Source organism: Populus trichocarpa, chromosome 1 (genome assembly GCF_000002775.5).
Source record: "Populus trichocarpa isolate Nisqually-1 chromosome 1, P.trichocarpa_v4.1, whole genome shotgun sequence".
In the NCBI taxonomy this organism is placed as follows: Eukaryota; Viridiplantae; Streptophyta; class Magnoliopsida; order Malpighiales; family Salicaceae; genus Populus; species Populus trichocarpa.
In genome coordinates, this window is record NC_037285.2 from 31,476,935 (window position 1) to 31,499,463 (window position 22,529).

General features: G+C 34.1%; 1 protein-coding gene and 1 non-coding gene across 2 annotated transcripts; one reads left to right on the forward strand and one right to left on the reverse strand.

Annotated features, from left to right (window-relative positions):
• The first annotated feature begins 6,495 nt into the window (after positions 1-6,495).
• On the forward strand, positions 6,496-9,552 carry LOC18095205 (transcription factor bHLH95). The gene is made up of 3 exons (XM_024596369.2): positions 6,496-6,849; positions 7,706-8,149; positions 9,165-9,552. The coding sequence occupies exons 1-3, from the start codon at positions 6,496-6,498 to the stop codon at positions 9,258-9,260; spliced, it is 894 nt and encodes a 297-aa protein (XP_024452137.1). The 3' UTR covers positions 9,261-9,552.
• An 11,858-nt stretch (positions 9,553-21,410) lies between these two features.
• On the reverse strand, positions 21,411-21,517 carry LOC112326334 (small nucleolar RNA R71). Its single transcript, XR_002979970.1, has one exon. It is a non-coding gene; the product is annotated as a small nucleolar RNA R71 (small nucleolar RNA).
• Positions 21,518-22,529: the final 1,012 nt, after the last annotated feature.

Sequence of the window (22,529 nt, forward strand, 5' to 3'; positions counted from 1 at the left end):
ATTCTTAACTTCTTCTTCTTCTTCTTCGTCGTCATGGTTTAACCGTACTAAATTGTGATAGTAAATTATCACAAATCTTCAGGTTATTATTTTCTTATTTATGCAAACCTTCCAACTCAAGCTTATTTACAAACTTAACCAATCTACATTACCAAAAAGAAGGATACATATACATACCTAACCACAAAACCATGTGAAGAACTAGGATTTATCACTATTTTTTCATGTTTATTTTTTCGAATGAATCGGGGCCATCCATAAACATCCCAATATAGCCATGCCACGTGAGTGGGCTGGAGAAACGAGTACGAGCCTGGTATGCTCCTAGGAATGCGGGTGCGTGCCAGGGCCCGGAGCGTTGGGCCTCGCACACACGCTAGGCTCAAATGCACGAGCCTTGCACATGAGCCTAACATATGCGTCAAGGCCATTATGCGCGGACCTGGCATGAGTGCTGGGACCCAGCAATGCAAGCCCGACATGCTTTTAGGCCCAAGCACATGGGTGCCAGACCTGGCATTTCCCAGTCCTCTTACCTAGACGACTGATCGAGCACTCCGTGCTAGGCTTGGGGTGAGACCATACCTCGCCCAGGCCAGACATGCGGCCAGAGCAGCTTATACCTGAACTTACCTAGCACCATGCCTATAAATTTGAACATGATGACCCTAGCTTTTAAAGGTTTTTACTTAAGCTTTTAAGGAGTTATTTCTCTTTTTTTATGACAGTGTCAACAAGTCTACACTTCATTTACATTTGATGTATAAAAGTCTCCCATGACCTACCACTTCTCAATCTCTTAGCTATATAATTTTAATGGAAGACAAGTGCATGATCTTGGATAGGTTGAGTGGAATACTACTCACAATTTACAAAGAAGAAAATAACTCTATAACCTTTCCACTCTAGTAAAAGAACAAGGTTCATGGGTATAAATACCCCCTGAACCACCTAAGTAAATGATTCATTATTTCTTCATGCTCTACATATTATTTGCAGTCTCTCTCTCTCTCTTCAAAATATTATTGCTCTATCTTTTGCTATAAAAATAATTACTTAAGCTTATGAGATTCTCCTAATCCACCAAAAGGGACAATTTGTAGGTATTTGACTTCCTACATCAAGCTACCACCCATCTTAGCTAAGAAGAACGAATTGAATTGTAAGAACTAAGTGATTAACCCATTATCCAACCACAAAAGCCTCATTTCAAACATTTAGGATTTTAGAACATCATCACCATGAAAAAATAGAAACAAAAACTTGAATATCCTTTGTTAAGTTATTTATTTTTCAAAATAGAGATATACTTTAACAACTTTAATGGTACTTTTGAATATGCGTTTGTAGCTAACTCTGTTGTATTCTTTTATTATTAATTAAATAAGTAAGAGGAGTGATGTCTTAAATTCAAGTCTCATCTTTCACAATTTTAATAATTTGATCATTCATAAAAAAATAGATGCTTTTAAGAACAAATTCATGATATGAATGTATTTACCTTAACTACTTATAACAATCAATATTACATATTATTATTATAAAATTATATATTTAGAAGCAAACAATGTACTCAATAAAAGTAAGTAGAATAAATAAGAACAATACAGTTTAGAAAAATAAAGAGAAAACATTCTTATTTCATATCATCTTGTAATTGTAGCTGTCCTAAACATCATCTAAATAATGCTCTTATTTATAGTCTAATGTCCTAAAGGTGAAGAGATGGAAAAAGACAAATAGACATCTATATACAATGTATGATTTCATAGTTCTCCTCATTTGATGTTTTTGTACAACCTTACACATTGAAAACTATCTTATTAAAAACCTTACCAAGAGAAAACTCAATGGAAAAAAAACTTGGTTAAGGAAAAAAAGAATACAATACGTATTAACCCCCTCTTATAAATACATTACTTTAAGTTTTTAAGCTGTCACATACCAATATTGCATCGTAATATCGCAAACATTGTAGTTGGTAATGCTTTAATGAACAAATCTACTAGATTATCTTTCGAGTGAATTCGCTGAACATTACCATCACCACACTTATCAAGGTCATGTGTAAAAACGAATTTCGGTGAGATGTGCTTTGTTCCATCTTCTTTGATGCATCCTCCTTTTAGTTGAGCTATACATGCAATATTGTCTTCGTATAATATGGTTGGAGTTCCTCTATTGGAAGAAAAACCACATGATCCATGAATATATTGAGTCATTGATCTCAACCACACACATTCTCAACTTGCTTTATGGATTGCAAGTATTTTAGCATGATTAGATAAAGTGATAACTAATGTTTTCTTTGTAGATATCCATGATATAACAATAATACCACACATAAAAAGATAACATGTTTGAGATCAACATTTATATGGATCAAATAAATATCCTGCATCAGCATAACTAACTAATTCATGATTAATATTATTTGAATAAACTAAATCCATGTCCATAGTTCCTCGTAGGCGATGAAAAATATATTTAACTCTATTCCAATGTCTCTAGTTAGGAGAAGAACTATATCTTGCTAGCAAATTCATATAGAATGCTATATCAAGTAATGTATTATTAACAAGATACATTAACACATCTATTGCACTGAAGTATGGTACTTCGGGACCAAGTAATTCTTTGTTATCCTCTCGAGGTCTAAAAGAGTTTTTTTTCACATCAAGTGATCGAACAACCATTGAGGTACTTAATGAATGTGCTATATCCATGTAAAATATTTTAAGGACCTTCTCTGTGTAAGTTGACTGATGAATGAGAATCCTATTTACTAAATGTTAGATCTGTAAGCCGAGATAAAATCTTGTTTTCCCTAAATCTTTCATCTCCAACTTTTTCTTTATATAATTTACTGTCTTTGGTGTCTCTCCAGGAGCTCTAATAATATTTAAATCATCAACACACACAACAATAATAACACAATTAGATTCTTATTTTTTTTTATAAAAACACATGAGCATAAGATCATTATCTTATTTTAATAAATATTCACTAAGATGATTATACCATATGCTTTTTTTTTTATAGGGTTTTTGCCTTTTGAACTAATTGGTCTACCACATTTCTGGTGTACCTTAGATTCATTTGCTATAATTTTAGCGGATTGTCCTATTAAGAATTCAATCCATGTTGGAGCATTTATAGTTAGCATATAAGATTTGGTTACTCATTTTTAGTTAGTGAATGCATTTGGTAGTTGATTTGCTATGTTTTGCAAGCAAAATATTTTTTGAACTTCTTGTTTACATTGTTTTATACAAGTAATAAAAACAAAATAATAATTAAAGTTAATCCTACACATTTAATTGAGATTGAACAAAAATTTTGAAATAAATAAATAAAATTCAACAAAATAATGCAAAAATTATTTCAATAACAACTAAAATTCAACACATTTATTAATTCATAAAATTATTAAGAACACAAAATTGAATAAAAATAATGACAAAAAACAAAAATAATGCAAAAAAAACACACAAAAAAGGAAGAAAAAGGAATGAAAAACTCTTACCTTAATGACATGCTTAATTTTAGCTGATAATTTTAAAAAAAGAAAAATAAAAGAAAAGAGATTGTTAATAAACCTAAAAAAAATAAAAAAAGAAGAAAAACAAACAAAGACAATATATTTGAGGATGAGAAGAGAAGGAATGCTTGATTTCATCTGCGAATGAGAGAGAGAATAGAAGGGAAAGAGAGAGAAACGGTTCTGTGAGAGAAGAAAAGAGAAGAAAGAAGAAGAAGATGAAGTCTTATCTATTTTGATTCTGGTATATTTAGTTTTACCAACAGAATTACCGATGAAATATTAAATATTAATAGACAACATATTTGAGGATGAGAAGAGAAGAGAATGCTTGATTTCGGCTGCGAATGAGAGAGAGAATAGAAGGGAAAGAGAGAGAAACAGTTTTGTAAGAGATGAAAAAAGAAGAAAAAAGAAGAAAATGAAGCCCTGTCTATTCTGATTCTGGTAGTTTAATTTAGTTTTACCAACAAAATTACCGATGAAATATTAAATATTAATATTTTTAATATTTTCATATATGATTCCATTTGTAAAGTCAAATTAAAATTTAATGGTCTTGGTATCAGGACGTTTTTTTTTATCAATGGAATCACAGACGAAAAAATCAATACTAATATTTTTAATATTTCCATCAATAATTCTATTTGTAAAGTCAAATGAAAATTTTTAACTTGCACAAAAATTCTCAGAAAGCCCTCCAAATATTATTGATGATTTTTCATTCCGTTGGTGATGTTGTTGGGAAAAAACAAACAATCAAAAGAATATTAATTAACAGCGTATTAAGAAGTGAGTAGTTCCCACTTCCCATAGTCACTAGAATATACCGATGGACACATTTCGACGGCATACCCGCATGTAACGAACATCATGAACAATACCAGGGAGAAGATAAACAATTCCTATAATAATTAGAATATACTGACGGACACATTCTGTCGGTATACCTGTATGTAATGTGCAGTCTGTCTGTATGCCGTTAATAACTCCGTCGGTCATTCTATCAATAAAAATATTATGTCATTGTATGATTTGTTTTTTTTTTTAAATTTCATTATAATACCTTCCGTAATTTTCATATTATAAAAAAATATAGAATTCAAATGAATGGATGAACATGAAAATAAAAAATGTAAAAAACCAAATAGACATCCACGTAATGTCATAACTCACATCTCTAAATTTTCTTCATTGAATACTATACAATGTTTCCTTCTAGGAATGTTCTTGCTCCCACAGGCGACAAAAACAATTAAAACAACAGAAACAAATTCAAAACAGTACAAATCTTAAACAACCTCGCAGAAGATATTCTTATTAATGGATGACGCTATGGTGTCTTTTCCCCATTTTAGTGAAAGAAGCATGATCATATATATATGGGTATTTTGTTTTAGTATGTGCACAGCTCATTAATTAATTAATTAATTTACACAAACCTAGCATATTTTCCTTGATATATACATTTATAAAAACATGAAAATAACTAATTAACAATATTCGTCAACTGTTTCTTTAAATGTTATTGACGAGAAACATATTTATTTTCAATTGATTGTCTTAATGATAAAAAGAATATATATATATATATATATATATATATATATAAACGTAACGCTCTTATATACAATCTATAGGGTTTTTTTTTTGGGATTAATATATAGTTGGTTTAGAGTGCAAGTCACAGGAAAAGAGTATACTAAATATGGTTCTTTTGTCTTAATTAAACAAATGATACTAAAGAAACCGAAAATCCATGAGCAACGACCACGGAATACTGTGGGTTGTTTTCCTCACTTGATTCCTCATATTTTAGTGATCGGCTGAGTCATTATTAATTTTAATTTCTTTTTCTTTTTTGATCAAGTAATAGATCTTAATTAGTTTCATATCCGAACAATTATTTTGGTCGGATAATGGTTCCTTTTCTACTTCTTTCATTCGCTAGTCCGAACATCATCTCATAGATTTTCTCTTTTATTAATTTGATCAAGGCTTGTTGTAAGAACTTTACTTTATCGTAATGTGAAGCATTCGAGTCCATTTGTTATTATAACAGTAATTGTTTTTTAAAATATATTATTAAAAAAATTAATTTGATGTAAAAATAATATTTTTTAAAATTTTTTTTTAAAATTTTTTTAAAATACAAAAATAAACAGGTCTTAAACTTTTAATATTTTTATCTGTAATTTAAAACTATTCTTTTGGGGAATCAGATTCAATTAGGCAAGTGGGGTACTTGTATAAGCATTTATATTTATATATTAATTTTTTTTCTCTTTTCTTTTACCTTTTCTAGAATATAATCGTAGGTGATATATAATATAAAAAGTAAGGTCATGTACATACCTTATATTATAATAAGAGATGATAATATCATTGATTAATTACAAGGGATTAATATGGTCATATATATATAAAACCCTAAATTGTAAATAATATATAGTAAACAGAATTTTTTGAGAAATGAGAATGTCCAAATAAGGTAAAACCGCCATTGATTCTCTTTCCAAAAAAGGCACTTGGTTTTTCTAGTAAGATGATAATTTCTTTGGAAGGATAAATATGGTAGGGCCAAGTGGGGCCATAGAAAATGTGGGACCTTGCACTACAAGTAAGAAAGAAGAGAAATCCTTTTTGTACCAACGCGCTTAGCTTCTGTTTCCGTTTTTTGTTTTCATGCCCAGTAGTAACGGCATTGCCTTATGATTGTATTTTGTCCAATATCTTCCACTTTGCCAGTGCCCTGCCCTCTCTCATCTCCCTCTCCCTCTCCCTCTGCCACCTTTATAAACACCTCCTCTCTCTTCCCTTTCGCCCTTGTACTCATCAAAACGCTTTCTTCCATCCCTCTCTCTGTCTGCTCATCTGTCCATTTTTTCTTATATATATATATATATATATATATATATATCTATATACATACATATATACATACATATACAGGGATGTCAGAAGAAGGAGAGCATGAAAGTTTCTTGTGGGATAACCAAACTTGGGATTTATCAAATTCTGATAATTTGGGTGGAAGTGAAGAGAAAATAGGGAAGAACATTAAGTTGCCGGGTTCGAGCTCAAATAGCCAAGCAGAAATAGGGATCAAAGAACAAGAAAACAAGGCCGAGAAGAGAGGTCAAATGCACAAAAGTAATGGTAAGGGAAGCGTAGGCGAGGTTAAAGAAGGAAAAGGAGGAGGTGAATCAGATCATGAGACACATATATGGACTGAGAGAGAAAGGAGAAAGAAGATGAGGACCATGTTCTCTAATCTTCATGCTTTGCTTCCTCAACTTCCTCCCAAGGTAAATTATACGTACGTGCACTTCAAGAATCAAGTTACATAAGACTAGTCTAATTTGTGGAGTTTTTTCGCTTGCTGGCTAGGGTTTTTGCATATAAATACACTCTCTGGCTTGGCCGGTTAAATTACTTTTTTCCCCCCTCACGTTTTGATACAATTTCTTGGAGAGTTTTGAAGAGCAAGCCAGTAACTTAATTTTTAGCTTTACAGAAAGGGGCTGTCTTTTCCGTATGAATCTTTTCCCTTTTCCATATATATGCACAAGCATGGATTTTTCTAAAGGGTTCCATTTTTGTTTGCTTCACGATCGAGCATGCAGTTATAGAGGACGTGTCGCTTTTTTTCCTTTTGCCACATATACTTTCGCTTGGACTAATTAGTTCAAGTTAAACACCAGCATTTGCATCAAAGTTGCATAGGTGTAAGCTCTAATTAACTAGGTAAATTTGTGTATGTAGTTGCGGATCTCTCTCAATTCCTGCTGATCCATATATTTCCCACAGTGAATTTCAACCCCTTGTTTATTTGTTAATTTATCGAAACCCTATTTATGTCTTCCCAACCATGACAGATAACCTTAAAATGGGTCTTAATTATTAAACTGCATCCATGTATGATGTTCTTTGAAATGGATTTTGTTTTAAAATGTAGGGTGAAATATTGTTATCTCTGCTATATATATATATATATATATTCTCCCAATTTCGTTATCTTAGCTAGCAACAATTTATGTACAGAAGCTAGGAAACATAATAAGAAGGCAAACTACCTATTGTTAGTTTTCTTATATACGAATAAATATGAGAAATCTTCATAATTTAAAGTCTGTTTTTTTATGTACCTTCTATTTTTTACAGGCTGACAAGTCCACCATTGTTGATGAAGCAATGAACTATATCAAAACCCTACAGCACACTCTCCAAAAGTTACAAAAAGAGAAGCTAGAAAGGCTCCAAGGTGCCACGACTTTCGGTTATGAGCCATCTTTGATTGCCCCACAAATGCAAGCAGACTCCAGAGAGGCGTTCTTAGCTGATCAAGTATCTTCTAGTAACTTGGCAATTAGCACAACAAAATCTTTACCCTCAGTCTCAAGATATCCTGTACTCTTTCAAACTTGGACTTCTTCAAATGTGGTGTTGAATATTTGTGGAGATGAAGCCCAAATTAGTATATGCTCTCCAAAGAATCCGGGACTCTTCACCACTATCTGCTATGTGTTGGAGAAGCATAATGTCGAGGTGCTGTCTGCTCATGTTTCCTCTGATTGCAGTCGGAGCATGTACATGATTCAAGCTCATGTAAGTGATCACTTCCTCTTTGTCACGACCTCTTTTCTTTTCTTTTGGCAATTCGATTAATAGTTATGGGAAGAGATTGTGAATCCGAATTAACTCGATAGAGACCTTTCTTGGAGAATTATGGCTACTTTAGACTCCACAAACCTTCGTTAAATTAGACTAGTCTAATGGAAAAACAAAAATTAAACCAGATCTACATATAAGGAATTTGCTTTAGGAGTGATTCACAATTTTCACTTCCTTTACGTTAATTTGTAACAATATTCTCAAAACATATTCACCAAAAAGAAAATAAAAGATTCTCAAATTATTAAACTCTATATATATATTTTCAAAAACTCATGATTACATGCTTTTAAAGATTTTGCACGTACAATTTTACTTATAAATTAATATAAGTATCATGAACAAGAGTATTCCTTCATTACATGTAGCACTATTTTCACCTTGCAAGCTGCAAACTTATATCTATATAGTGTCAAAGAACCAATTCAACCTAAAAGCTTAAGCTGTTAGGTGAGGTCCTAGAATATGATTTATATTATTCTCTAACACACCCCCTTAAGTAAAAGCCCTTTGGGCTTGAAACTTTCACAGACCCACATTATTTTGTGCTTAATTTTTATCAAATAAATGAGGATGATGAGATTCGAATTCGAGATCACTTGGTCATCAAGGCTCTGATACCATGTCAAAGAACCATCTCAACCCAAAAACTTAAGCTGTTAGGTGAGGTCCCAAGATATGATTTATATTATTATCTAACACACCCCCTCAAGTGAAAGCCTTTTGGGCTTGAAACTTACACAAGTCCACATTACCTTGCGCTTAATTTTTATCAAATAAAATGGGGATGGTGAGATTCGAACTCGTGACCGCTTGGTCATCTAGGCTCTGATACCATGTCAAAGAACTATCTCAACCCAAAAGCTTAAGCTGTTAGGTGAGGTCCCATGATATGATTTATATTATTCTCTAACATATAGTTTATCCTCAATGTGGAAAAAACAAGCAGGCAAGTGGAGCTTCTGATCAGTTCGGAGAGACATTTCCAGTGGAGGAAGTATTCAAACAAGCTGCATGTGAGATAATGTGCTGGGTCTCTTCCTGATTACATATATAGAAAATCAACACCAAGATTTGTTATTGCAATCTTAAGAAGGAAAGATCACTCGCTCTTCATTAATTAGCAAATAGTGGAACTGTAAGCCTTCACCCTTACTGTACCTTGAGGTTGCATATAGATCAGCCGTGGCTGCTGGTCTGGATGGGATGGGATTTTTTAAGTTAATTTTATGCATTCTTAACCATATTGTACCCTTTAAATAATCATTACTTTTTCAGTTTCAGGAATACAATTTGTCGAAGCATACAATTTTGCAATCACAAATTCAAAATTATCTGGATCACTTTCTCTTTTTGATATTTAATTCTCTCCGAAACATGCATGCTTTACGTTAAATTGCTAATGAATCAATCATATGGCAGCTCACATATATCCAAAACCATTCACTCAAGTGTAATGTATAGGGCTTTTCACTGAGGTACATGTACATTTGAAAAAAGAAATGCGTTTTACTTCTTGTAATGCATCAGTAACAAGATAAACACACTCAGATACACCAGGAAAAGGGCTGTGATCTAGAAAATGATAGACCACTGCTATATCTATTTCGTTTTGTTTGATAATAGAAAGGCTTTTGCTTTAACTGGTGATCACGTCTCAAGAAGTTTTTGCCGGAGTGCTTCGACATTCGAGTACTTAACAGAAAATTTAAAAAAATTTATTGCATGAAATGATGGAGCATTATGAACGTTCAATGATCTCTAATTAACTTAGTCGTTGAATTGGAATTTTTAGTCTCGATATATACTCAATGAATTGAATCTATACACTACTAAAAAATCGATAAATACAAATGAAAATACCGAGAGAATATTTTCATTGGTAAATTTCTGAGAGATTTTATTGACGGAAATATTCCCTCGGTATATACCGAGAGAATTACCGTGGGAAAAAAATTAAAATAAAGCAAAAAAAAATGATGACGTGTCATTTTTACCAACAAAATTACCGACGAAATTTATTCCGTCGGTAACTTCGTTGGTAAACTATGAACACTGTTCATCATGTCAATTATAAAGGGAATCACAGATGAAAAATTCCGTCGGTATTTTTCAGAGAGCTCCAGAACTATTCACTTTCCAATTGCACTGTTAATTGTTGTTCTTTACGGACAAAATCACCGACGGATTGAAAAGTTATCGGTGTTATTTGGCAGTTTTCTGAAAAAATTCAATAAATTTAAAATTTTCATTTAAATATTACAGACGGAATCACCGATGGATTGAACAATCGTCGGTAATTGTTGGCGGTTTCTGAAAACTTTTTACGAAATTGAAAATTTAAATTAAATATTATCAAGGGAATTACCAACGGAATAATTAAAAAATATTAATATTCAACTTGTCTTTCAGTAAATCCGTCGCTAATGCGCCCCAATAAAAAGCTTGAATCCTCTTATTTCATAAGAGACAAACTCATTTCTTATTATTCTTCTTCTTCTACTTCTTCTTCTTCTTCTTCACTATATGTGAAAAACATCAATATCTATTTCTTTCTCTTCTTTTCTTTCCTCATCTCCTTCTCTTTTTCTCCATGCTCGGGTATGTCTTCTTCTTTTTTCTTCTTTTATCCTCTTAGTTTTTTTTAATTAACATGCTTTACGAAAAAATTTTCTCTCTCCTTAGCTTCACTTGAACTACATTAAGGTAAATTTTTTTTCTTCCTTTTTCATGATTTTTTTCACTATATTTGTTTTTTATTTTATTTTTAATTGTTTTTGTTCTTAATAATTGTATAAATGTTGTTGTGAGATTTTTTTTTTCATATGAGATCAATTTTTAGTTGATTTATTTATAGGATTTTTAAATTTTTAGCAATTGCAACTTCATTTTTTTCATATGAATTTTTTTAGTTGAATTTATTTTTTTGTTTTATTTTTTTGTTGCAAATTTGTTTGAGTTGATTTTCTTATTCTTTTTTCCAAGCATTTTGAGTATATATTATAGAGTGTTGATTTATGTTAATTTAATTATTTTATAATTTTATAAAATGATTTTTTTTAAATGTTTTTAAATAATTACCGACGGAATTTTCATCCGTAAATCCGTTGGTAATAAAAAAATATTATTACCGACGCATCTGTTCCATCAGTAAATCCGTCGGTAATAATATTTTTTTATTACCAACGGATAAAAAATTACCGATGAAAGATGCATTGACGGAGCATTTCCGTCGGTGATTTCGTTGGTAAATTAATTACCGACGGAATATGTGTCTTACGCCGACGAAAAAATTCCATCGGTAAAACTGTTAAATGTTGTAGTGATATATATATGATAAAATTCACATTTAAATGTTAAAACTAAAAAATTCACAATTAAATGTTAAAACTAAAAAGAATAGATTTACTTACAAAAATTGATAGAATCCACAAGAACGGATGTTGTGACCACGTACAAAAGTATAAGAAACTTGAGTGCTTGTGTTGAGAAGAGGGGGAGAGTTAGGATGGGTGGTTGGCTGCAGTTTGAGAGGGGGAGGTGGGATGGGAAAGAAGAAGGAGAATAGAGGAATTGAGTGTCGACAGAGTGGGTATATATTGACTTTTACCGATGGAATCACCGACGGAAAGTTTCTGTCGGTATACCCGTCAGTGATTTCACCGGTGAATGTGCCATGTCACTGTACGGAGATCCCGGTTTGAATCCCTCGATCATTCCGTCGGTAAAATCATCCGAAAAAAATCCACATCATCATATCGTTGCAACTTTTCAAAAAAATTATATAATTCGTCGGCGATACGGTCGGTATATACCAACAGACATATTCCATCGGTATAGACCGACCGTATCGCTGATGGGTATTGTCTCTCGGTATATACTGACAGAGATGGAGACGAAAATTTTTTCCGTCGATAAAAATTACTGACAAAAAATTTTTGTCGATAATTTCGTTGGTTTTCGTTGATTTTCTGGTAGTGATATGATGAGCCATATCATCTTTGTTTTTATTAATATATACAACCCATTTCCATGGAAGGCCCAGGTCTCAGTCGATCTTATTCAACCCATCACAAGACATGCAAGTCATCTCATTGCTTAATTGACAAAGTCTTAGCCTTAGTTTTTTTTTTCTTTACTTGAAAAACATATCGAAAATATTCTTTCTTCTATGGTCTTCATTTATATTTTTGAAGAAAAATATCATTTTAAATAAATGTTGATTTAGAAGGAATGCCGATATCGTTGCTTATTCAACATAGCTATATATTTAAAGCTCAACTGACCTAAGAATAGAGTGGTAATTAACTGGCCACATCCATTCAAATGGTTGCCCTTGCTGTCATGGCAGTGATCTAAGAGCAAGGAAGGAAACCACGTGCTTTTCAAGCGTGTGTGTGAGCGTGGATGGAATACCACCGACCCCTAGGGAGGGAATATAATTTTGGAAGACAGGCCATTTCAGGTAATTAAAGGCAGAGGATAGCTAGTATCAGTGTAGATATATATTTATATGCATATCACCGACATGAACTCTGAGAAGATAGGAAAGATGAAATGATGAATCTACATTAACAAACGAATAGGAACCACACCAACATTAGCAGGGCAATATCTCTGATCTCTAAGAGCTTGTTAAGAGAAAATCTTTGTTAACAGCAAACAGATGAATTTAGGTGAATGGGTATAACAGGTGATCTTTGTACAAGTAAATAAAATAGAGCAGTGCACAAATAAAAAATCTGCAAATGATGATAGTAGGAGAAGACCATGTTGTGGATGAAAATGAAATAAATTCAATGGTCATAGCTAGAAGCATGGATTTATGGGTACCCATAGACCTTCATGAGTGCTTCAAAAGGGTGTATGATTGCATCAATTCAAGAATCCAAGCGTCCCAAACTCAAAAAAGCCGAAAGAAACATTAATTAATTATTGGGTCCCAAATGTTGCATATCAAAGGGGTTTAAAGACAAACGAATTATCCTTTTGTTCCTGCTAGTTGTGACGTAGAAACCAAAGTTGGGTTGAGACAGGTGAGAACTAGCAGCCATCCCTGAGTGAAAGAGTATAAACCAGACCATGTTAGTTTTTGTTCCACAAACATGTGAAGATCATCTCTTGCTTCTTTAAACCACACACCTCTTTTCCAATTTAATCGTGGGTCCTTGAGCACTCCCTTCGTTCTTGTTCTTTTACATTTCCCTGTAGCACGCTGGAACGAAGCTGTCTTTGGTAGTTTATATAGAGTCAACCAAGTTGTACCATCCCTTTACCAGCGTCTACGCTGAAGTAACTGGATTTTGATTTTTCTATAAACAGAAGAATCAGTTTATCAATATTGAGAATCAGTGGAACGGTTAAATTATATGAATCGGTTAACTAGTTCAGAAATTATCGATCAATTAAGCCTATAAAATACATTTCCTGTTTATATTATGAATTCATTTGAGTAGTTTAATTTCTTATTTGTTTAGCTTGTAATCAGAAACATAATTCAATAAGTGTAGAGAGGAATACACAAGACAAAAAACACTTAATAATATTATCTTTTTCTCAAATCTTCTTTTTGTTCTTTAGTTTTGCTCATTTGCTTGTTGCCCATAAACTCATACCACATTATTTTTCTTCCAACAAATGGTATCAGAGCTTGTTTTTGATTGTTTGACATGCCCAATACAAACTTCTCACTTCAATATCCTCCTTTGACAAAAGACAATTATGAAATTTAGTGTATTCATATGAAAACTTGACTAGGTTTCCATGATGTGTGGTAAACAGTTGAAAAAGGTTTTGAGGAATTGTGGAAGGAGTAACGTTGACTTCATTTAAAAGGGAGGTCGTGCAAAAAATACAAAGGAATGATCAACAAGCATTCACAATCATTCACCAATGTCTGGATGATGCCACTTTTGATATAGTGGCCAATACAACAATCGCTAAGCAAGCATGAAATTTTTTGCAATATTCAAACCAAAGAGACGATAATGTTAGAAAGGTATGCCTATAAAAGCTATGGGGTTACTTTGAAAAGCTATATATGCTTGAATCAGAGAGTATTTCAGATTATTTTGCTAGAGTATTGGCCATATACAATCAAATAAAGTGATATAAGAAGAAGATAGAGGAAATATGTATGATAGAAAAGATTCTACACTTGTTGAAAAAGAGGTTCCATAATGTGGTGGTCGCGATAGAAGAATCACAAAATATGGACGTTTTGACTATTCAAGAACTCATGGGAAAACTACAAGCCCATAAAAAAAGAGTCAATGACATTCAAGAAGATATAGGGGTATAAACACTCTTTTTAAAACACTATTTCAAAGAGAAGCAAGATGATTCTTGATATATCCAATGAGGTAAATGAGGTAGAGGGCGTGGACAAAGTAAAGGAATAAGAGGAAGAGATATACTTAAAAGAGGAGGCCGAGGCAGCCTCAACAGGTCAACCGATCGACCAAATAAAGCAAATTGGTCGATTGATTCATCTGATAGTGGCAATCCAAGACCCAAGTTTGGCAAAATAAAAGTTAAATGTTATAATTATGAAAAGATGAGTCATTATACCAAGGATTGTTAGAACCCAACCAAAAGGGTTGAGGAGAATGTCAATCTTGTTATAGAAGAAGAGAAAAAAGCCACCCTATTACTAATCCATGATGAACGAATGCTAGCTAAAAAAAACATGTGGTATCTAGATAATGGTGCCAGTAATCACATATGTGAAGATAAAGACAAGTCTATTGACATTGATGACTTAATTAAAGGTAATGTCACCTTCACGGATCATTCAAAGGTTTTTATTGAAGGAAAACATATGATTCTTATTATATTGAAAAATGACAGTCATCAATTTATTGGTGATGTTAATTATACCAATTGTGAAAAGCAATATATTGAGTTTGATACAATTGTTGGAGAATGGTTATCAGACTAAGATGAAAGATCGTACTTTGACATTACTTGATACTTATGGAGCTATGATTAAGGTAACCATGAAAAAGAACATAATGGTTTTGCTAAACATATAGACAAATATGCCAAAATGCTTAAAGGCATGTATGAAAGATGAAAATTGGCTTTGGCTGAGAGGAACTTATGAAGGGTGAGTCTATACTTAGAAAATTTTCTAAGAGACCAAGGAACCTAAAAAGGAAAAGCATATACTTAGAATTTTTTTTCTAAATGACTATGGAACCCATAGATGGTGAGTCTATACTTAAAAAAATTTCTAAGAGGATGAGAGAAACCCATGAAAGGGAGCTTATACTTAAAAAATTATTATAAGAGGCCGAGGACAACCAAAGAAAGGTAAGCCATACTTAGAAAAATTTCTAATAGGTTGGGGAATACCTAAAGGGTTGTTCCCTACAATAGCATAAGGCCCGAAAACCCAACATCGATATGAGATTGTACTTGAGAATAGGAGGCCCAATGCTTAATAGGCGATGGTGTGAGGCTTAGAAGCCCCCCACTGAAAAGTGTTCATTAGAGTGTGGATGATATATGACCTCCCTAACATTGTCATGAGGTGTGAGAGCCACCTCATTAAAGAGATTGTTTTTTTAGAGTGGGTGGTCTGTGGCCTTCCTGACGATGACATGAGGTGTGAGAGCCCCTCAATAAAAAAAGGTTGTACTTGAGAGTGAGAGATCCAAGATCATCACTAGAGATAGCTTAATGCTCGGGAGCTCTATTAGCGAATCGTGCCAGTCCAAGATTATACTGGAGAATAAAAGATTCAAGATCATACCTAGAGATAATATAAGACTCAGGATCTCAACTAAAGAGTTGTGGTAGTTCAAAAATGCATTGTAGAGAGAAAGATCTGAGATCATACCAGAAGAGTAAGAGATCCAAGATCAACCCATGGAGATTGCATGAGGTCTGAGAACCTACTAGAGAGTTGAGCTAGCCCAAGACTGCATCAGAAAGGTAGGAGATCCAAAATTAATCCCTAAAGATTTCATGAGTCTCAAGAGCCCCATTAGAGATTCGTGCCAGTCCGAGACTATATTAGAGATGTGAAAGATTCGAGATCAAACCTTAGAGATTTCATAAGGCCCGAGAGCCCCAATATAAAAATCATGTCAATCCGAGACTGCATTAGAGAGTCGGGAGACCCGAGATCAATCCTTAGAGATTTTGTGAGGCCTAGAAGCCTTACTAGAGAGTTGTGCCAATCTCAGATTACACCGAAGAGGTGGGAGATCCAAGAGCAATCCCTGAAGATTTCATGAGGCCCGAGAACTTTATTAGAGATTCATGCCAGTTTGAGATTGTACTGGAGAGTCGTGAGATCCGAAATCAATCCCTGGAGATTCATGAGGCATAAAAGCCCTACTGAAGAGTCGTGCTAGTATGAGACTGCACTAAAGATGTGAGAGATCCAAGATCAATCCCTGGAGATTTCTTGAGGCTGAAGAGCCCCCCTAGAGAGTCGTGCTAGTTCAAGACTGCACTAAAGATATGTAGATAAGAAATGCATGTTAGAGATACAAAGTTTTTATTATAAACTCAATGATTTTATCCTTAAAAGTAAAAAAAATAAAATTGATAATAATATCTTTTTGATTTTTTTTAAATAAAATGAACATTTATTTATAGTTTTGCTATTATAGATGGACATAGGATAAAAAAACCTCAACAGTTTTATTTTTAGAGCTCAATCTAAAAATTATAATAAGATCATTAAAAAAAACCCTTGTGAGGTTTTATCCTTAAAAGTCCATCTAAAAAAGATGATAAAATTGTGTTGAAAAAAATATGTTTTCAACTCTTGATTTTTATTTATAGTTTTATTATCATAAGTGAACATAATATAAAAATAGCCTCAATGGTTTTATCCTTAGAAATCGATCTAAATAATAATAATAAAATTATTTTGAAAAAAAATATCTTCAACTTATAAATTTTTAGTTGTGTTTTATTATTCATAAATTGACATAGAGTAAATAAACCGCCGACGAGATTTATTTTGAAAGTTGACCAAAAAGATAATAAAATTATATAAAAAAGAAAAAGAAAAAGAAAAAAATAATATACATATGGGAATGAGTTGATTATTTGGAGTTTGTCGACAAATGCTCTTTCAAAGGATAATCAAAGTGAAGCCTTTTTCAAGCGAAGAGGCTTGGACTTTGTATATGGATAATCTAGAACGTGACAAAACACTTCCTCTAGGAGAGGAACAAATTGCAAAATCTATCACAAGGGAATGTGGTGGTCTGCCTTTAGGAATTAAAACGATGGTTGGAGCCATGGGGGGGAGTGATTGACATTCGTGAGTGGAGGAATGCGTTGGAGGAAATTGGAAGAATTAAAAGTTAGGTAAGATGACATGGAACCCAAGGTATTTCGAATATTGAGATTTAGTTACACATACCTAAAGGATTCGACGCTACAAAAATGTGTCTTAAACTGTTCATTATTTCCTGAAGATTTTGAGGTTGATAGGAATACTTGATTGGTTATTTGATTGATGAGGGAGTGATAAAAGAGATGAAGAGTAGGCAGACAGAATTTGACAGGGGAATGCGATTCTTAATAAACTTTTAAATGTCTACTTACTAGAAAGGGATAGAAACTCTAGTGATGAATATGTTAGGATGCACGACTTGATTCAGGACATGGCCATCCAAATACAGTAAGAGAGCTCTCAAGTCATTGTTAAAGCAGGAGCACAATTAAGAGAATTTCTAGATACAGATTAGTGGCAGAGAATCTTGTCAGAGTTTTAATAATGCAAAACTATTTTGCAGACATTCCTTCTAGCCATTCACCAATGTGTCATTGTCTTTCAACTTTGCCATGCCATAATAAAGTGTTGCGATTTATTGCAGAACCATTTTTCAAGCAATTGCTCAGATCAAGATTCTTGATCTATCTTATACAAATATTTTAATATTGCTTGATTCTGTCATTGAATTAGTAAGTCTCACTGTATTATTGCTCATTAGTTGTTTAAGCTTACAACATTTATCAATAGAGAAGCTTAGGGCACTCAAGAGGCTGGATCTTAGTGAAACTGCACTTGAAAACATGCTTCAAGGCATGGAATGTCTAACCCACCTTAGGTATCTTAGATTGAATAAATGTATTGAAAAAGAGTTTCCTAGTGGGATATTACCTAAACTCTCTCACTTGCAAGTCTTTTTATTATAGGAGAGAAATAGATAGGGACAATATGACACGATAACAATTAAAGGTAAGGATTTAGGATGTTTGAGAAAGTTGGAGACTTCGAAGTGCCATTTTAAACATCTCTGACTTTATGGAGTATCTCAATGTTGGGATATTGCCACTTATATGGCAGTATCTGCAACCTTACTCTAGGAGAGGGTTGCCATTGTCAAAAGGAAGTGCCACTTATGTGGCAACATCTGCAGCCCTACTCTAGAAAAGGGTTGCCATTGTCAAAAGGCTGCAATGGTAGTTGCACCAACCATTGACAAAATGGTGCAACACATGTGTAGCCACTATTGTTGAAGAAGAGCTGGAGTTGGCAGCCACCATTGTTGAAGAAGAGCTGGAGCTGGTGGTACAATTCTTGCCTATAAATAGGCACCGAGAGAGAGCAACAAAGTTTGAGCAGAGAGAGAGAGAAAGAGCGGTTGCCAAGGGCAGCAGCCCTGCTGCCATTGCAGCAGCTACAAGTGCAGCAATGAGAGTTAGGAGTAGAGTTAGAGTGAAGTGATCCTCCTTCTCCATGTATGATGCAACCATATTATTCAATAGTTTCACCCATATTTAACTAGTGTTTTGCCTATGTTTTATATATAAAATACCTTGATATTCTTTGTTTTATGTTTTGAAGGCACTTTTGGATGAAAGATGCAAAAAGGAGTAAATTGGAGGTAATTGGCAGATTTGACCTTCAGTCGATGTTTTGTGCAGAGCGTGAGCTCTAGAGATCGAAATGAAGTGATTCTAGTGGCATTAGAAAGCACACATCCATACCTTTCTGGACATCTAAGGCAAGAAAATAAAATAAGGAAGAGCATGAAAATCGCAGCCTTCAAAGTCAAATCTCGCAATCTGCCAATGTTGACCTTCGTCCATTCCGACTTGAATATCTGGAGTTACAGAAGTCCAATTGATGCAAACTCAATTGTTTTGGATTCCTGACTCAAAGGTCTATAAACGCTACAAATTTCATCCAAAAAAGATTTCATATGAGGGATATATGATTTTTCAAAGATGACAACTGAATTCTGCCAGTAAACAGGTTTCGTGAAGAAACGAGTCCAAATTACGTTCCGAAGCATCTAAACCGATATCCAAGTTTTTATTTCAGCAATTTAGCTCCTCTAAGTCAAAGCTTGAAGATTTCATGCAAGGCTATTTCTCTTTTTTTAGGAAAATAGTTATTGAAGTACTTAAATGTAAACAGTCCACTTAATGAAGGACTATTTTGTAAAATAGAGACCTAGGGTTTCCTAAGATATAAAAAGAATGAGAGAAGAGAAGGGGGGCAGCCAGCCAAGAGGAGAAAAACGCCCCCCTCCTCTAAAAAACCCTAAATTATGCATTCTTCCTTCTTTTTGATTGGTTGTTCAACAAACATGCAAGGCTAAACACTTTTTCTTGGTTGCAAGGACACGGAAACCTTCAGATTTCAAGAACTGTGAGATTTATTTTACCTTTTCTTTTCAATTTATATGATGAATATGTTTGTTCTCCTATGCGTATTTTCCTATGATTGTTTATTTTAATTGCTAGAGCGGACTCTAAGTTATTATTGTAGACAATCTATTGCTAAGTTTGATATCAAAACCGGAGTTGTGGTATATGAACTTGTGAAGCAACTGAGTTTAATAATTGTGGCGGATCTACATTATTAATCTTAGAGAGAACATTCAATCAAATCAAACATAGACTGCGGATAGTTATGTTTTCTTGATTAATCAACTTATCTAGTTCTTAAGGCTGCCATTGAATTAAATTACTAGTGCGGACACTGTGGTTGTTTGATGGTTAGGGCTAGTTATACGGCGGATCCGTTAACTAACCAATGTTAATAAGAGATTAATATTCAGAATATAAATTGATGTTTCGTTTTCATGATCAGTTCTGATTTCTGTAGGTGGATGTGTGCTTGTGATCAAGGTTTGTTCTCTTGATAATTTTCTGATTTTATTAAATTTCGTTTGATAGTTTTCTGTTTTATTTTGGTTTAGCCTAGATAACGTCCAAACCCCCCCCCCCAAAATTGCATATCATCTAGCATAAAAATCTGACTTGAATCTTCCTCGTGGGATCGACCCCTTGCTTGCTCTATACTATCTTGTGTGTTGTGTTTGAAGCTAGGGTAATTAATTTGTGCGACCGCGACATCGCAACTAATTTTGGCGCCGTTGCTGGGGAAGTAATTTTAGTTGATTCTTGCTTGCGACGGTACTGTTATTTTTATTTGCTGTGATTCAAAAATAATAAAAAAAAAAGACAGAATTTTTGCTTGCGACGGTACTGTTCACTTGCGGCAGCTGTACTGTTCAAAACAGAGTTTTTGGTAGAATTAGGTATCGGCTTTTTGTTTCCTGAAGGGAAACGACGTTCTGAACAAGACTAGTGGTGACCACTAGCCCCACTCTATCGAGGCCAAATTCCACTTTTTTCTAAGGTTTTTAGGCAGTTTTTGTTTTCTACCGTAGGATTTTCGTATAATTTGCATTGTTTTTGATCTCTTGTGTGGTTGGTTTCTTTTGAGTTTTCTTGATGATTTATGCCAGTAACCCGTTCTACTAATCAAAATCAAGTGTAGTTGGATCTCAAAATAGAAAAAACTTTACGCAGGTTACAAAAGGAAGCTCGCCTCAACACCATGGCTGTTGCACGACAACAAACACTCAAGGAGCTTGCTGCTCCTAACGTGGAAAATCAGCCATTGTGCATAAACATCGACAATAATGTAAACTTTGAGCTCAAATCTGGTTTTATACATTTGCTACCAACATTTAATGGTCTTGCAGGAGAAGATCCTCATACTCATCTCAAGGAGTTCCATATGGTTTGTGTTGGCATGAAACCAAATTGAGTTGACAAAGAACAAGTTAAGTTGAAAGCTTTCCCTTTCTCTTTAAAAGGGGCAGCAAAGGCATGGTTTTTCTCTATTCTCCCAGGTTCCATTGGAACTTGGAATGCCATGAAGAAAATTTTCCTTGAAAAGTATTTCCCAGCATCTCGAGTTGCCAACATAAGGAAAGAAATATGTGGGATTCGACAATCTCATGAAGAGACACTTTTCGAGTATTGGGAAAGATTTGAGCAATTATGCATTCAATGCCCTCATCATCAAATACCCGATCAACTGCTCATTCAATATTTCTATGAAGGATTGATGCCTACTGACCGTAGTATCATTGATGCTGCAAGTGGAGGGGCATTGGTAGATAAGACACCTGAGGCTGCACGCCAACTGATCTCAAACATGGCAGCCAACTCAAAACAATTTGGCACACGTGGAGACTTCGCAAACAAACGAGTAAATGAGGTAAGTATTTCTAACCTTGAAAATAAAGTTAATGATCTTACTTCTCTTGTGCGTTCTTTGGCTTGTGGAAATGTACAGCAGGTGAAAGTTTGTAGCATATGTTCCTTACAAGGACATACATCAGATATGTGCCCAACAATGCAAAAAGATTACATTGAACAGGTTCATGCAGTTGATGGAGGATTCAACGGACAGTCCCAGTGTAAATATGATCCCTTTTCCAACACGTACAGTCCTGGATGGAGAGATCATCCCAACTTATGCTATGGGAACCCACCTCAACAAGGCAATCAAGGCCGACAGTTCCATCCCCATGGATTTCAATCCCAACAGAATTATCAAGCAAGACAGCCCCCTCCATTCACAAACTCCAATGTTATGGGGTCATCATCCAATGATGATCTTCGTGAGATGATGAAAACTTTGGCTTCTAATACTGTGACCTTGCAACAAAATGTCATGTCTTTTCAACAGGAAACAAGGTCAAGTATTCACAACTTGGAGAAGCAAATGGGGCAAGTAGCTTCAAGTGTGGGGAAATTGGAAGCACAAATGAATGGAAAATTGCCCTCCCAAGCATTGAATCCAATAGAGAATGTTAGTGTGATCATGCTGCAAAGTGGGAAAGAACTGGAAGAGAAAAGGTCGAAACAAATTGAGATGGAGAAAGAAAAAGAGATAGAAACCGAATTGAGTACAAAGAAGGAACATCCTCCTCCTCTACAAACTGAAATATCGACCAACACTCCAAAGGTAACTCCTCACTCAATGAATTCCAGTTTTAAAACAATTCCACCCTTTCCTGTGAGTTCTTCTAGG